The sequence below is a fragment of the Euprymna scolopes genome, chromosome 25 (assembly GCF_053919585.1).
Source record: "Euprymna scolopes isolate OS-2025 chromosome 25, ASM5391958v1, whole genome shotgun sequence".
NCBI lineage: Eukaryota > Metazoa > Mollusca > Cephalopoda > Sepiida > Sepiolidae > Euprymna > Euprymna scolopes.
In genome coordinates this window covers 36,365,911-36,383,020 of record NC_136506.1, presented here as the reverse complement: position 1 = coordinate 36,383,020, position 17,110 = coordinate 36,365,911, and the positions used below count along the sequence as shown (strand labels likewise).

General features: G+C 33.9%; 1 protein-coding gene across 3 annotated transcripts in view; it reads right to left on the bottom strand.

Annotated features, from left to right (window-relative positions):
- Positions 1-218: 218 nt before the first annotated feature.
- LOC145247332 (kelch-like protein 26) overlaps positions 219-17,110 on the bottom strand; it is a 294,307-nt gene continuing 277,415 nt past the window's right edge. For all 3 annotated transcript variants that reach the window (XM_080108989.1, XM_080108987.1, XM_080108988.1), the window contains 2 exons: positions 10,127-10,264; positions 219-2,231 (listed from right to left, as the gene is read on the bottom strand). In XM_080108989.1, the coding sequence (XP_079965115.1) occupies positions 603-2,231; positions 10,127-10,252 (1,755 nt within the window). In that variant the 5' untranslated portion in view covers positions 10,253-10,264 and the 3' untranslated portion in view covers positions 219-602. The remainder of the gene's footprint in view (positions 2,232-10,126; positions 10,265-17,110) is intronic.

The following is a 17,110-nucleotide window of genomic DNA, read 5'->3' as shown; positions in this document are numbered from 1 at the left end:
ATGATAACCTATTCAATAAACTATTAAATAATGACCTATTCAATAATAAACTATTAAATAATGATCTATTAAATAATAAACTATTCAATAATGACCTATTTAATAATGACCTATTCAATAATGACCTATTTAATAATGACCTATTCAATAATGACCTATTCAATAAACTATTAAATAATGATCTATTAAATAATAAACTATTCAATGATGACCTATTCAATAATAAACTATTCAATGATGACCTATTCAATAATAAACTATTAAATAATAAACTATTTAATAATAAACTATTAATAATAACCTATTTAATAATAAACTATTAATAATAACCTATTTAATTATAAACTATTAAATAATAAACTTAAATAAACAGTTAAATTATAGCTAGATTTTACAATTAATTAAATACGGAAGATTACTAAAAGTCCCTTGTTAAACATTCTCAGTAAATTTTTATTAGTAATTTAAGTTCCCACATGGTCACTTCTAGTCAGGACCCTAGTTTCATGACTACCAGGCCTGATATAGGCATCACCTTGAATGTAGGTAATGTATGCAATGCAGATGGTGTATGTACATACAAGACAGGCAAAAGTTGCCAATTACTTTTCTTTTAATACCATTTTGGCAACTTTTTCCTCGTTGAAGTTTATATACATTTGAATGCAAATTGCTGTCGTTAGACTCATCCGTTGTGGGGCCTTTGTATATTTGACCCAATCGTCTAAAGTCGTATCATAAATCCAAATCTCATCTTCGGTGGCACGATGGTGCTCGTGACCCAAGCATAAAATATGTTCCTCAAATACAATATAATGCCCAACCGACCGACCGCTCAGTGTAGAGGATGTCAGAATTGTCCACAGTTCCGTTTCCAAATCAAAATATTCAATCGGAATTTGGCCGTGAAGGGGGATGCCCTGTCGTGGAATCCCACCATGGACATAGATCTTTCCCTGAAATGCAACCATGTCATGTAATCTGCGCGCATAGAACATCCCAGGCTTGATCTCGTACCTGCGGCTCACAACATTGTAGCACATGAAGCTGTTTGTGGCCTGCCTCTCCTGGCCGATCACTCCACCTGACAAATAAATCCGGCCTTCGTGGACGGTAGCTGCCAGAGAGTGGACCGGATTTGGCAGATACAACAGCTCCTCCCACATGTTCGTGTTGACATTGTAACACTCGACCGAGTCAAGGATCGCAAACTGCTCAGTTGAACCACCGAAGACGTAGAGGCAGTGTTTATGGGAAACCAAAGCGAAATCCAGGCGGAGCTGCTTCATCGGGTGCAATTCCTGCCCGACAAGATGCCTCGGATCAAATCGGAACAACGAACTCATTAACGTGCCGCCACCAAAATCAACGACCCGACATATATATGCAAAATTATCTACAACAGCGATCCGGCAGTCCCTGCTACCATTTACGTCTGAGAAGAGTCTGTAGAATTTCTTACATTTTGGGTTGTAAGCCGTGACTTGAAAAGGCATATAAGCTGTGCCATGGTGAACAAGTACAAGACAGGGGGAGTTGGCCCTTATCGTGGACGATTCATCGATGACCGGATGACCCTGTTTGCAGTCAATGAGGTACTGGAAGCCCTTGGCGATGTACGGTGTCCCGCCATTGATTTTCTGAAAGATTTCACTGTCCTTGATTGAGGTGAGCTCAATTAGCGACATCAGCGGGAAACGAAAGTGTGGCAGGAGGGCAGCACTGTCGTTGGCAAGGCGTGACGTACTTGCAGTCAGCCATTTCTCTATACATTGATAAAGTCGATACTCCGACACAGTACAAAGTAAGTTGGACGAAAGATATTTAACCAAGTTCTGGGCGCTCAATTTGAGGAATGCCTGACTGTTGCTAAACTCGTGGAAGTTGCTCAAGATCATGTCATCCCAGTGAAGCAACACCTTCTCTAGCGAGTAGGTGTCGGCAATGTTTAAGAAGTCGTCCGCATTGTCAAATGTCATCAAGGATTTAATATAGCTGCTGCAGAGGTCGAGTGCACAGGACACTTGTAAGTGACTTGCGGTGTTGATGATTTCTGTGAGATTATCATAATGAAGCGACATCTTGCCTGTGTAAATAAAGTCGATTACTTGTTGCAGGCCGTCTGCAGTGACCCCTTTTAGATCCACTGTGTCCTGCTTGCTTTCGGCCATCATGCCTCGGAACATAACGCGAAAGTAGTCACTTGTCGCTGCCAGCAGGGCCTTGTGTACCTGACAATAAAAAACAATCATCATTATGGTAAAAATCATAAAAACAAAAAAATAATCATCGTCATCATCATCATCATCGTAAACATAAAAACAAAAAAAGAAATTTCCAACATATGCGGTGGATCCTCACAGGATCGGCATCATTTTAAAGCTCTATCCGTCAAATATCAAGAAATTGGCCAAAAACATTCCTTCTTTCACTCTCAACTAGACAGTTTTCTACAAGGAGGGGTCGTTTTTTTCGCCAACATTTCAGCAAGTCATCGTCACTGTCGGATTGAATACACTTAATTTCAACGCTCTCGACTTCCGACTGTGCGATGGAGAAATCGGCTAAGATGTTAATTTTTTTTTTTTTTTTCTCTTTCACATTATGAGTTCGAGCCTGCCTACCTACCATTTTTTTTTTAAATTTTAACACCTCTCTCCACCCGCCTACTGTTGTTTTGATTCCCCCACTCCAATACCACTTTTGTTTATTCTCTCCCTCTTGAGGTTCCTTACTCCACATACCCGGGCAACGCCGGGGACTCCCACTAATGTAATATAAGTGTTAATATATTTTAAACATATTTGGCAATTCCAAAGCCTTAATTGTTTTAAGGGTGACAACTATTTTACTAAGAATTGTAAGAAAAAAAAGTTTTTTTTTCAACTACTTTATTTAATGTAATAAAGTTTTATATAAGATTAATGACAAAAAAAAATGTCAAATGCGAGGATATTATATTTTTTCTTGGATACGTTCGAGTAATTGTAAAAACGAAAAGTCTTTTCAACTACTGTATTTTAGTAAAATACAGTTACCTCCCTTAGAATAAGGAGTTAAACTTTCAAATTGCTATATATTTGAAATTATATATATATATTATCAATATTAAGTATAAGTATATATGTATATATATTATTAATATTATTAAAATAAAGTATATATGTATATATATTATTAATATTATTAAAATAAAGTATATATATATATATTATTAATATTATTAAAATAAAGTATATATATATATATTATTAATATTATTAAAATAAAGTATATATATATATATATATATATATATATATATATATATATATATACACACACACTTTATTTTAATAATATTTGAACTTATATATACTTTATTTTAAACTAGCCTGGGTGCCCGGCGTTGCCTGAGTGTTTGTAGGTGTGTTTTATATCTCCCCTCTTTTGGAAATAGGGTTAGGGTTATCGTAAGTTATCGGGAATATCTCCAGTATCAAATAATCCTTATACACTGTGAAATTTACTTTATGTATGAAAACCAACGAGGAGAGAGAATAAGAAATATTTAGAATCAAGTCTTCTCTTGCTGTTATTTCAGATCATTTGAAACAATAGCAGCAAGTTTTAATCTCCCCGCCATCAAGGTCATAGATTTTGGGGCAAAATCAGATATTTTGTAATTCATATGCAAACTAGGGAAACAAATGACTACGATTAATACATCTTATGGCTGTAAAAAAAGTGAGGCTCTGGATGATGGATGACCCCCCCCCCTTAATATGCAACCTTATGCCAAATGTCACATAGCCCACTGCACAATTCAGATCATTACCTTTCCAATGAGCCTTCATTTGTTAAATTCTAATCAATAGTCACTGAGATTTTGAATTTATAAAATTGCCAAAAAAGATGGTCTATAGTTAAAATTTTATGATAATTGGTAAAAAAAGAACCTATACTTTTCAAACCAATAAAATATGCCCAAATTTGCCTGCATTTGTAAATAAAGTGTCTTGCAGGTCAGCTTCCGCTATCTCCCCTGTGGCTTTGCTAAGCCACTAATCTATATATCTATAAAAGTGAACGTGTGTATACATTTCCCTATGCAATAACTGTCAATTTTAAGTCTACAGACTAGAAATTTGATATACAGGGTACTGAGATTTGGGAAAATCTTTGTGATCGGTTATCGGCCAGAAATTTGGCTGTCAAGGGGTCAAAGTTTAACGATTTGACCTTTGAGAACTCTACCAAACTCCTCCACCAATTTTGGATCTAAACACTTGAAATTTTAAATGTAGGTTACTTGGACATGGATCAAACTTTTTAATTTGATTTGAACCCAAAAAACTAAATGTTAAGAGGTCAAAATTGGGGTCAAAGTTTTAAAAAGATTTTATCTTTGCGACCTATACCAAACTACTCAGCCAATTTTTGTTCTAAACATTTGAAATTTATACATAACGGGTATTCAGACATATGCCAAGCATTTTAATCAGTTTTGGGGCGAAAATTTGGCTGCCAATAGGTTAAAGTTTTGCAGATTCTACCAAGTTCCTCTGCCAATTGTGGGTCTAAAGACTTGAAATTTTAGATGTAGGTAACTTGAACATGGATAAAACTTTGTATTTTGATTTGAGACCAAAATAATAAATGTTATGGGATTAAAATTGGGGTTAAAGTTTTTTAAAAAAAAAATTACCTCTGCGAAATTACTCAGACAAATTTTAGTCTAAACATTTGAAATCTTACATCAAGTGTATTAACATGCAGGCAAGTTATGAACTGTATATAGGACTTAAGCAAAGCAGGGCTGAACTGCTAGTGTGTGTATGTATGTGTGTGTGTATATATATATATATATATATATATATATATATATATATTGCTGCCTAGCGTTATCCACCTTCTTCTAATAAGAAGCATTAGGATTCGAAATGTCGGGCATAAAGAGCTTGAATAACTCCCATCTATATGTATACATAGATAAGGGTTATTCATATATATATATATATATATATATATATATGCAGCAGTATATATTTTGTTATTGTCAATATTTTTTCCTCTTCTATCGAAACTCCACCTACATTGTTGATCTTTTTTTATGTCAACAAGTTTCTCTGTAAAGAATCCTTATATACTCTTTGATCCCCGTGTATGTGTGTGTGTGTGTGTGCAAAGTAATGAGCGCTGTTGAATATGTTTCACTGATCTGAGGGAGAAAAATCTTTTATTTTACTAAAACATTAGCATACAGTGAGCACCACTTTTTGGCCCTATTTCCTATGTTTGTTTTTTCTTATTAGTTCTTGTGAAAAAATTTTTTATTTTTTTTATTTAAAAGAAACAAACCAAAAAAAGAAGCCGATATTTGGGCTTGACACTTAATTCTCTGGAAAAGTATGTGACACGAATTGCAGAGTGAAATGTAATATTTATGAAACAAGCAAGTTCAAATGTTTTTAGTACAATTCTTTAATTAAAAGAAAAAAAAATGCTACTTATTTTTTTTTCATTTAATTATTTAGTTTTTCTTTCATTTTTCTTTCATTTTTTTTTTTTTTTTTCATTTTTTCATTTACTTTTTTTGTTTTATTTAGTTCCATTTAGAATGTTTTTCCATGCAAAATTTTTAAATTATCTGTTCTTATTTTTTATTTTGTTTGAAATTATTCCTCCTGGGACAGGGTTCAAAAGAGAATTGCCAACCTAACAGGTCCTGAACTGTCATCTAGGCTTCAACCTCTGTCCCACCAATGAAATGTTGCATCCCTCTGTTTTACAAGATGGATGCTCTAACGAACTCCAAGGCCTTGTACCCCTCAATGTGAATATCCCCGACAAACCCGAGAAGCAGCAAAATTCCACCCCTACACAGTAGAGATCCCTAGATGTAAGAAAGCCTTCTACTCTAATAGTTTCTTCTCAGAAATGCTACATTCTGGAATTCCCTTCCGGGTTCCAGCTTCCCCAACTGTACTGACATACAGAAGTGTAATGTAAATAGACATCTTACTGTTCAACTCCCTACATAGTATCACTGCAATTTATATCCCCATTAGTAGCCTCCTACATGAAAGTGGCACTGTGCCTTGTTTGAGGTGAAAAAAAAAAAAACATTTAACATTACAAAAACATTTATTAAACAAGTTCAACGACTTTTTAATGAAACAAATTACATTAGGCAAAAGTGGAATACCTCTAAAAATCAACTTTAAAATGCAAGTCCTTAGTTAGTTCACTGGAGCACTTTTATCTAATGTTATAAACTGTTTCATTAAAAAGTTGTTGAACTTGTTTGAAGAACATTAGATTTCACATACTTTTCTAGAGAATTGTCGGGTTTGTATTACTGTACACAGATTCGAAAAAGTTGTCAAAAAACAAATATAGAACAAATAAATGTTATCAAAGGCAAGATAAGTTACTTTTCTACCTAGCTGGATATATTTTTTGTGTTTTTATTCAGTGTAACATGTTTATTCAGCTCGAAAAACATGCAGTATTTACCGATGTATTGGAAAATTCAAAATGGCAGCCGACTCTCTCTCGGAGAGGGTACGTTTGGGAAAAGGTATTATAAATAATAAACTAGACAAAATACTGTTAGGAATTCGCTCAATATATGTTACCGTGACATAAGTTGACATGTATTCGGTTGTTTTCTAACAGTATTTTGTCTAGTTTATTATTTATAATACCTTTTCCCAAACGTACCCTCTCCGAGAGAGAGTCGGCTGCCATTTTGAATTTTCCAATACATTGGTAAACACTGCATGTTTTTCGAGCTGAATAAACATGTTACACTGAATAAAAACACAAAAAATATATCCAGTTAGGTAGAAAAGTAACTTATCTTGCCTTTGATAACATTTATTTGTTCTATATTTGTTTTTTGACAACTTTTTCGAATCTATGTGTACAGTAATACAAACCCGAATTGTCAACTTTAAATATCAGCTTCTTTTTTTGGTATTAATGTTTTGCGCTGGTTTTAGCGTCCCCAAATTGTCATATGAAAAAATGAATTGAAATTTTAAACTGTAAAAAAAAAATGAAAATAAAAGAATGTTTTTTTTGTGTGTGTGTGTGTGTGTGTGCTTTTTTTTAATTAAAGAATCGTACTAAAATCTTTTGTGACATTTCCTGAAGAATCTTGGATTGGATTCGAATTTTTGTTTCTTTTAAATAAAAATTAAAAAAAAAAAAAAAATCCCCCGCCCCCACAGGAACTAATAAGGAAAAACAAACATACAAAACCGGGAACTAAAGTGGCCAAAAAGTGGGTGCTCACTGTACATTAAGGTCTTCGTAAAACAGAGTTATCTCCCTCAGATCAGTGACGATATAGTCAACAGTGCCAGCTAATGAACGGATCGTTTTGAATTTTGGAACATATATTCTTGGCAACAAGATAAATAACATAAGGTGCCTTATTTTTCTTTCATAAAATTTACCATTAAAGGGATACTGCCACCCAAACTTTCACTCGCCCCCAAAAACCTTTTAAAATAAGTTATATAAAAATATTAAATAAATTTTAGGTTATACCAAGTAATACAGTTTTAAAAGGATCGGTGGGTGCGCCCACGGTATCAACAATATGTATGCAATTGGTAAAATCATTACCTATTGAACTGATTATCAATTATGGAATATAGATTTTAAGGAACCGGGTGTGTAACAGTTTACCATTTGGAAAGGGTGAGGGAGTACGACTGAAACTGTACCATGAATGAAGAAAACATTAAAATTTAAGACTAAGGTACTTGTACAGTTTAGTTAAAACATTAAAAAATGAAAATATCGAAAAAAAAAAAAAAAAAAAAAAGTTTAAATTGTATGCATCCGTTATAGAACGAAGTTGTCCGAAAAAAAAATTTCACTTAATTTCATAAAGTAGTTTTTTTTTTTTTTTTTTACAGCGGAAAAACATGTTTTTATGAGCGCGCGTTGAAGGCGGCCATCTTGGATTAAAAACAAAATTTTTGTTTGACTTTTAGAAATAACAAAGGGAGATAACTCCAGTTAAAGCGCTGACACCCCTCCCCATCTCTAATACTAATTTTTCTTCCTAAAAATCGAACATTTTGCTCGGTATCATAAATTGTTTTTTTCGCTGTAAAAAAAAAAAAAAAAACAAAACAAAAAAAAAACTACTTGATGAAATTAAGTGAAATTTGTTTTTAGAGAACTTCGTCCCATAACGGATACATACAATTTAAACTTTTTTCGATATTTTCATTTTTTTTAATGTCTTGACTAAACTGTACAAGTACCAAGACTAATGCTAGCCATCCTGGGACGTGTATTCTATTGGTTTGCATATATAACTTAAATAATGATGTAAATATAAAAGGGGAATAAATCTTTGGAGCTTAAAATATGAATTATCTCCCTTAGAGCATTTAGATTATTGAGCATTTTTTTTTTTTTTTTTTTTTACATCTATTTCTTTACTTCTCTGTGCAGCCTGCAGCTGTTTTGAGAGCTTCCGTGTATGTGTGTGTGTCTCATATATACGTGACTTACATTGTTATCTATTATTATTATTATTATTATTATTAGTTAATTAATTAATTTTTTTTTTACAGCTTTGAGTTCATTTAGTGTTTTTCTTGACTTTTCAAACTTGGAATAGTTGTACGAAGTGCCTTACGAAATTTCCAGACATTTTTTTTGTACAGACATTTAAAATTGTTTAAGACGCTTGAAAATTCAGTCTGTTATTGCTATACATCTTATGAGATGACTGACCAATGTTTGGGATTTCAGGTTCAAATGAACAGCTACAGCAGGAATTGGAATGCACTCTACTAAAGCCCGATTATCACAGCTAGTAAATTTCAAAAATGCAATCTGGACGTGAGGACACTTTAGAATGATGTGCAATAAAATTATGTTTTAAACTAGGGGGAAAAAAGGCCACAGAAACGTTTGGAATGCTTCAGACTTATTTTGGACCATTTTACATGAATCAGGCATCAGTTTTTGAGTGGTGTAAGAGATTCCAGGAAGGCAGGTGAGGAATGATGCGAGGTGTATGAGGAGTAAGGAAGTCAAAACACCAAATGATTGGCCAAATAAAGAATTTCATGGATAAGAACCGTCGTGTGTATATAGAGACAATACGTGCACAGCTTGATGTCAGTGTGGGAACTGTACACACAATTATTCACGAGGAACTGAAGATGCGGAAGATTTGCATGAAGTTTGTCCCAAGGGTGCTCAGAGAATATCCATCCCTGTCACAGACTATTTGACTAAGATGAGCATCAAGACAGTGCCTCACTCCCCCCTTCCCTGTAGTTCAGACACTGCTCTCTGTGACTTTTAGTCATTTTCTAAGCTCAAGGAAAATCTTAGAGACTGTTATGAGACAATTGAGGAGATGAAATAGGCTGTGACGAAGGTCACTGACATGCTAACACAAGAGGACTTCCATGGGGCCTTGTAGCAGTTGTTGGAACAGTATAAGTGCATTGCAGCCCGACGGGGTTACTTTAAAGGGAACTAAAGTTTCATGTTTATGCTATACAAAAAAGTTTGGAAATTTACTGAAGGCACCTCGTAGCAAAATAATAGCAACATCTTTCATGCAGCAAAACATGGCATCTTATTTTTATTTTTTTAGTTGCTGCATATGATGGAGATAGGGAGCCAGGATTTTTTTTTTTTTATCAAGGTATTGATGGCTAACCTTAGTTGGTCTCTGTCATTGCTAAAGTGTCACTTCCAGAAGTAAGGTTTTTACTCTCATTGCTGGTGTATAAAAGGGTTGAGGGATCCTTTTTATCCTGATTGTTAGCCTGCCTGTATTTAGCCTTGTTTGTATTATATTTTTATCAGTTCCTCATTGCGAACAGCTTCTTGTTTGTTATTAAAAAAAAACACTCTAAATAAAGGGGATGACCCTGTCTGCAACCCAGATATAGTTTGTGGAAACAATATACCATTTCTTTTTTTTTTTTTTTTTATTAGTCATGGTTTACTTCAAATGGAGAGTATCCTTATGTTAGTATTTCTGATAAACGCATCTAGAGAGACTAAAGATGTCCGAAGGTGGTGTCTAGTCAGCATTATTGATGAATCCTGGACAATGCCGGGTAAAAACAGTAAAAAATAGAAATTTCCTTACCTCAAACACTTTTCCTTCAGCAGAAACTTTGAAATCACACAATTCACTATTTGTGCGAAGGACGTTAAGATTTTCGATAACCATGTCTCCATAGTCATCGGCTTTGAAGTCCTGTCCTTCGCTCATCTTCTTCGGGAGCTAGATTGAAATAAAGAAAAGACAATCATAAAAATTTTCTGTTCTCTACAAAAGATATTACAAACTGTGAATAACACAGAAGAAAAAAACTAAAAAAGAAAAAAAAAAAAAAAGAAAGAAATATCATTAATATAATTAATATTAACTTTTGGTAAATCCTAAAAAATTACACTCTGAACCAGGATGAAGGAGCTTCTAACCATCCAGAGAACTATATTGCTACATAAATTTTTAACATTCTTAATAGAAAAACTGAAATTATCTACAATTGTTTACACAAAGAAAATTTATATATGATTAATAATTATTTATCATATTGTAGACCTACCTGTAATATAAATGCTTAAACACTTAACTGAAAAAAATGAAACCGCATCACTAACCAAAAACAGGTTTAACGGGCTTCCTTCGAAGGAAGAAGATTAATGGGAGTATGAAATTCACAAGCAGTCCCCAGTCGCATGTAAACACTTAATTACATAAAACTATTAAATTTAATGCCTTTGACATACAAATTTAATATAATTTAATTTAATAAACGAAAATTACAATTCATGTTGTCATGCCAACTGGAGACAATTCAACATGGGTTTTTGCTGGTTCTCGATGCCTCTGTTCAGTCTCAAAAGACAAAGGATAACCCCTGTAGAGGCAGCTGCACATGTAATGGTGAGGCAAGTGTTGCGCAATCCCCAACCACATCTCTCTTGAATCGCCACTGTTGGAGTCCAGTGGCAAGGAGAAGTCCAGGCTGACTGGAAACAATGCCGAGATAAGCAGAGAGCACATACAGCACCTGGAAGTTCCAAATGGTCACCCATTTGGTACAGACCAGGTTCAACGTTGCTTAACTTTAGTGATCCAGCAGGAACTGGTGTGTCAATGTTGGTCAACATGATTATACCGTACTTGGTTACACTTGGTTTTACACACTTTTCCCTATATCTCACATCTCACCATTGTATGCTGAGGTATATGTATTATGATGATTTTTTTTCCCCTCAGACACTAGTCGAAAAATAAAATTAATTATGGAAGATTAAAAAGTTTGTAGAAATGGTTTATTTTTTTTTTGGCATTAAAACCATTGAATTTAATCGTTTTATGTGATAAAAATGTATTTTAAAATCTTGACGTCTATTAATGTTATCGTTTTAACAACTAATGCAATGAGATCTTTAAGAGCAAAAGAGAACCTAAGTTGCAGCAAATAAAACAAAGAATATCACAATCAAACAAACTAAAACCAAAGAGAAAAATTATTATATAAAAATGAAAGTTTGTCTGGATGTTTTTTTTTTCTTTTTCGGTTATAGAAATCGATAAGTTAATAGTTATCAAAATTCAAATTAGAATTTGTTCATCACCAAAATGTAATTTTCCTTCAATACTAAACGGTCTGATTATGTCATGTTTACAGATGTCAACCTATGAGATGCACTTCAGTTAGTGCAGTGGCATTTCAAGGACTTCGTCTAGCACTTGAGATTACCAGAAGTCTTTCTTGCTGTTGATGTGGGTCTTATAGAGAGAAAATCTTGCATTATCTTAATCTCGTTTCCAAGCAATCAGTCCATTCCAAGTTGTGTCATCAATCCAATATCATTTCAAGTAAGCACATGTTTCATTTTGAACTGAATAAACATTTTAGATTCATTATTCTGAGCTTGATAAAACTTTTATAAATTCTCACTTTGCCTTGTTTGTCTCAGCCAATTCAAAAATTCAGTTCACCACAAAAAGGTTAGTTTCTCATAAATGAGCAGCAAAAGAAGTAAAAACATTTGTGATAGTTTGTAACCAATTTCAGTTAAATATTCAACACTTTTTTCACTGATTATTACGGTGAAGGTTTTTTTCAGACTATAATCCCCTGACTTAGGCTACTGGATTTTGACATTAGAAACCAAAAAAACAATACAGCCATGAATTTTGACATTTGGAATTGTCAACGTTTCACCTATGGAGTTTGACCTTTGTAACTACGATTTTTGCACTCATAAATTTGGACACTTGGAACTGTGATGCTTACACCCCGGAATTTTAATATTTGGAACTGAGATATAACACTGGTAGATTTTGACTTTTAAAAATGGGAACTTACACCCATGGATTTTGCCTTTTGAAAATGAGATCTTACAACTATGGATTTTGCTTTTTGAAAATGAGACCTTACAACTATGGATTTTGCCTTTTGAAAATGAGACCTTACAACTATGGATTTTGCCTTTTGAAAATGAGACCTTACAACTATGGATTTTGCTTTTTGAAAATGAGACCTTACAACTATGGATTTTGCTTTTTGAAAATGAGACCTTACAACTATGGATTTTGCTTTTTGAAAATGAGACCTTACAACTATGGATTTTGCTTTTTGAAAATGAGACCTTACAACTATGGATTTTGCTTTTTGAAAATGAGACCTTACACCCATGGATTTTGCCTTTTGAAAATGAGACCTTACAACCATGGATTTTGACTTTTGAAAATGAGATCTTACAACCATGGATTTTGACTTATAAAAATGGGACCTTACAACCATAGATTTTGACTTTTGAAAATGAGACCTTATATCCATAGATTTTGACTTTTGAAAATGAGACCTTATATCCATAGATTTTGACTTTTGAAAATGAGACCTTACACCCATGGATTTTGCCTTTTGAAAATGAGACCTTACACTCATGGATGTTGCCTTTTGAAAATGAGACCTTACACTCATGGATGTTGCCTTTTGAAAATGAGACCTTACAACCATGGATTTTGCCTTTTGAAAATGAGACCTTACACTCATGGATGTTGCCTTTTGAAAATGAGACCTTACAACCATGGATTTTGCCTTTTGAAAATGAGACCTTACACCCATGGATTTTGCCTTTTGAAAATGAGACCTTACAACCATGGATTTTGCCTTTTGAAAATGAGACCTTACAACCATGGATTTTGCCTTTTGAAAATGAGACCTTACACTTATGAATTTTGATTTTTGAAAATGGGACCTTACACCCATGGATTACTGCTAGCTTCTTGATTAATCTTCCATCCTTATAGACTTCAGATTCAAGTTCAGATTCATTTTAATTAGTAATAAATTTTTGGAACTCATTTTTTTTTTCTTTTTTTGACGTAGGCCAGCTGTAGATAGAGATCAGTATACGTTATCTGCATACTGCTTTGGGTTGAAATCTGTTTGTTACTTTCTAAATCTATAGTGAACAGTCTGTCTAATGTATCATAGATGTTTCAGATTAATTAATACAAAAAAGTGTTTTTTCTGTAAATTGCATATTTCTGGAATGTGAATAACCAATGTCTAAAAAATCTGAAATCAAGATGAATTTTCCTGCTGGAAGAAGGACCTGGCGTCGTCCCCCCCCCATTCATCTCTCATAATTTCCAAATATGTCTTATCAAGCTTTCACAAACTTACCACTAAGTACAAGTGATAAGCCTCCCCAAATCCTTATTTAATTTTATTACTAATCCTTAATCCAAGCGATCATTTCAGTTCTTTAATTTAAACAATTAGCAATTGACTATTTTTTACAACAAAAACATTGATTGATTTAATTGCGTGATAAATTTTGTTCTTTTAAATTCCGTATTCTTTCAAGAATTTGTAACTTAGTTCCATAAATTATCGCTCGTGAGAATTATAATTATAAGTCATGTAAAAGCAAAAAGCACACAAAAATATTATTAATATATGCTTTTATTAAGCTCAGAATAATGAATCTAAAAGATTTATTCAGTTCAAAATGAAACATGTGCTTACTTGAAATGATATTGGATTGATGACATGACTTGGAATGGACTGATTGCTTGAAAACAAGATTAAGGTAATGCAAGATTTTCTCTCCATAAGACCCACATCAACAGCAAGAAAGACTTCTGGTAATCTCAAGTGCTAGATGAAGTCCTTGAAATACCACTGCACTAACTGAAGTGCATCTCATAGGTCAACATCTGTAAACATGACATAATCGGACCGTTTAGCATTGAAGAAGAAAGTATTGATAAAAAAAATTACATTTTGGTGATTAACAAATTCTAATCATTATGCTAAATTGATGAGAAACTGATCCACTATTCTAAATTTAAATTAATTTTATTTGTTTTTTTTTTTTTTCAAATTTTTAAGGATGTTCACAATTAATGGACCAAAAGAAATTTTTGGTTAAGGGGGTGATTTATTTAGTAAAAGGTTTTAATCTATATAACATTCTTTCACACTAAATGCATCGAATGATGTGTTTTAATATCATTTTTGTTTTTAACTTGGTTGAATTCTGATAAAATTAGCTCTAGATCTTCAAATTTTATTTCATACATCAAAGTTTATGTAATAAAAGTTTGAACCACTAAAAACGTTTGGTTCAATAACACAACAAAGAAAATGCACGATTAAGAGATATAAAAAAAAAAAAATTATTTTATCTTCTCCACCACTAGATTTTCCATCATGAATCGTTTGAAGCATGGCAAAATTAACATTTCAAGTGAGGAGAAATACAAGTCAAGACATAGGGAAGAAAATAAAGATAGAAAAAACACAAAAAAGAAAAAATTATAGAGAAAACAAGAAACGGCAAAATAAGATTAAGCCAATGTAGAATAAGCCTTTTCTTATATAAAAATAAAAAAAAGCAGAAACCCGGCTTTTTTAATGTTAAGAAGCATGCAATTCTGCTTTTTTTCCGAATTACAAAAAATTGAATGTCATTAAAAACTGGAGAACTCATGTACTTGATATTGACAAAATAGCACTATTTCTTCTTGATCTAACTGAACTTCTTCAGACAATCAGCGACCCATGCTAATCCCCTGATCCATTAAGTTTGGATCTCTTCATTCACCATCGTTTCCTTAACTTTAACCGCCATGCATTCAGAGTTCTTTCCCTTGGTTGCAAGTTACTTAGAGTGGTTTCCCTTGCTCAGTTATTGGCTAGGAAAACAAAGATGGTGTTTTTTTTTGTGTATGTGTGTGTGTTAAAATAACTCCAGACATAGTGAAGCCACTGGATGAGGAACTAACAAGAACAAAAGATGATTATTGTAAAAGTAGGAGATGCCTATTGGCCTTCGTCCCCAAAAGACGAAGGCTATAAGTGAGAGGAAAACGCTTAGCAAGAAGAGAGCTCCACAAATTCTTTGGAAAGAAGATACTGGATTAGAAAGCTGTATTACAATGTGGTAATTGATGGAGACCATTAGACGAATTAGTCAAACGAGCTGGAATGAAAGTAAGAAATAGATCAGACAATTCTGAAGAACACATTACATAATAGTATTTATGGAAAAGATCAAGACCAGCAACACCAGAGAGAGAGATTGCATGGCAAATGAGGTTAATCAAATAAAATATACGTTTCTGCATCTTATCAAATGGGACAGAGATTCACTAATCCAAGTATGACAACACTTCTCCCCATACATGGCCCAATAGTAGATTTTTAGCGATAGTGAACAGAATCAGTGAATCTGTGAAAGTGTTTGAAACGATAGGTGAAAACAAATTTACAAGAAACAGAAAGAGGGATGGATTGAACATAGAAACTCCAAAACGAGACAACACAATGATGATAGGCAACTATAGTTGAAATCGAGCATAATTTTTTTTTCTTTTTTTTTTTTTTTAAGAGGACGGCTCAACACGAATTTGTTTACACTGAACTTGAAAACGGTGCAGTTGCAGTCAGCTGGGAAGCAGCCCTATCGTATTGTGTTCCACAAGAATTTGCTTAGATTGTTGTCTTCCCTTACGATCGTATGCCAAGTTTGTTTTCTGATCTGACACAACACAGATAAACTAAAAAAAAAAAACAAATCATGGAACCAACACGTTGTAGCCTCAGTTACAAAGCAGACAAAGAATAGAAAAGAACTTAAAGTCGCTTTTTTTTTTTTCCTTTTTTTTTTTTGTTGTTGTTGTAACAGCGACATTTATTTCCTCATTCTATCATTACTGTTGTAATGTCCCTAACGCGATCGTCTACTGGAACGTGTTTTTGAACATCATGCATATCTCCCACATGATAGTTGTCTCAAACAGGCTCTCTCCTTTTTATAGTCTTCTTTTTCCTTACCATGACGTCAGCTCGTTCACGGTATTTGCATATAGCCATCCGTACTATGTGATGTTTTCGTTTTTTCATTTTTTATTCCGTTTTCAAACCAAACAAGGCACAGTGCCACTTTGATGTAGGGGGGGGGGGGCTACTATCGGGGACGTAAGTTGCAGGTATATTATGTAGGAAGATGAGATATCTGTTCACATTACACTTGAACTTCTGCATGTCAGTACAGTTGAGAAAATAGGAACCCAGAACGGAGTTCCAAACTCTAGCAGTTCTAGGGAAGAAACTATTGGAGTAGAAGGCTTTCTTACATCTAGGGATCTTTACTGTGTAGGGGTGGGATTTTGCTGCTTGTTGGGTTTGTTGGGGGTATTTACGTCGGGGGGGGGGGGTACAAGTGCTTGCAGCTCGTCGGAACATTCACCATTAAAATACTTGTAAAACAGGCAGAGTAAAGCAGCATTTCATTGATGGGACAGAGGTTGAAGCTTAGATGACAGTTCAGGACCTATCAGGTTGACGACTTTCTTTTGAATCCTGTCTAGGAGTGAAGGACCAGTAGCAAATGCACCAGCCCAAATGTGACAACAATACTCCTTACATACGCGGATGGTGGCCTTATAGAGGTACAGGATACTTTCAGGCGTAAGTAGCTTTCTAGCATGGTAGAGAGAGCCCACCTTCCTCACAGCGGCCGTGGCAATGCTCTCAATTTATTTGTTCCAACTCATGTTCCCTGTGAACGTTACTGTTATTGGAACGTAGGA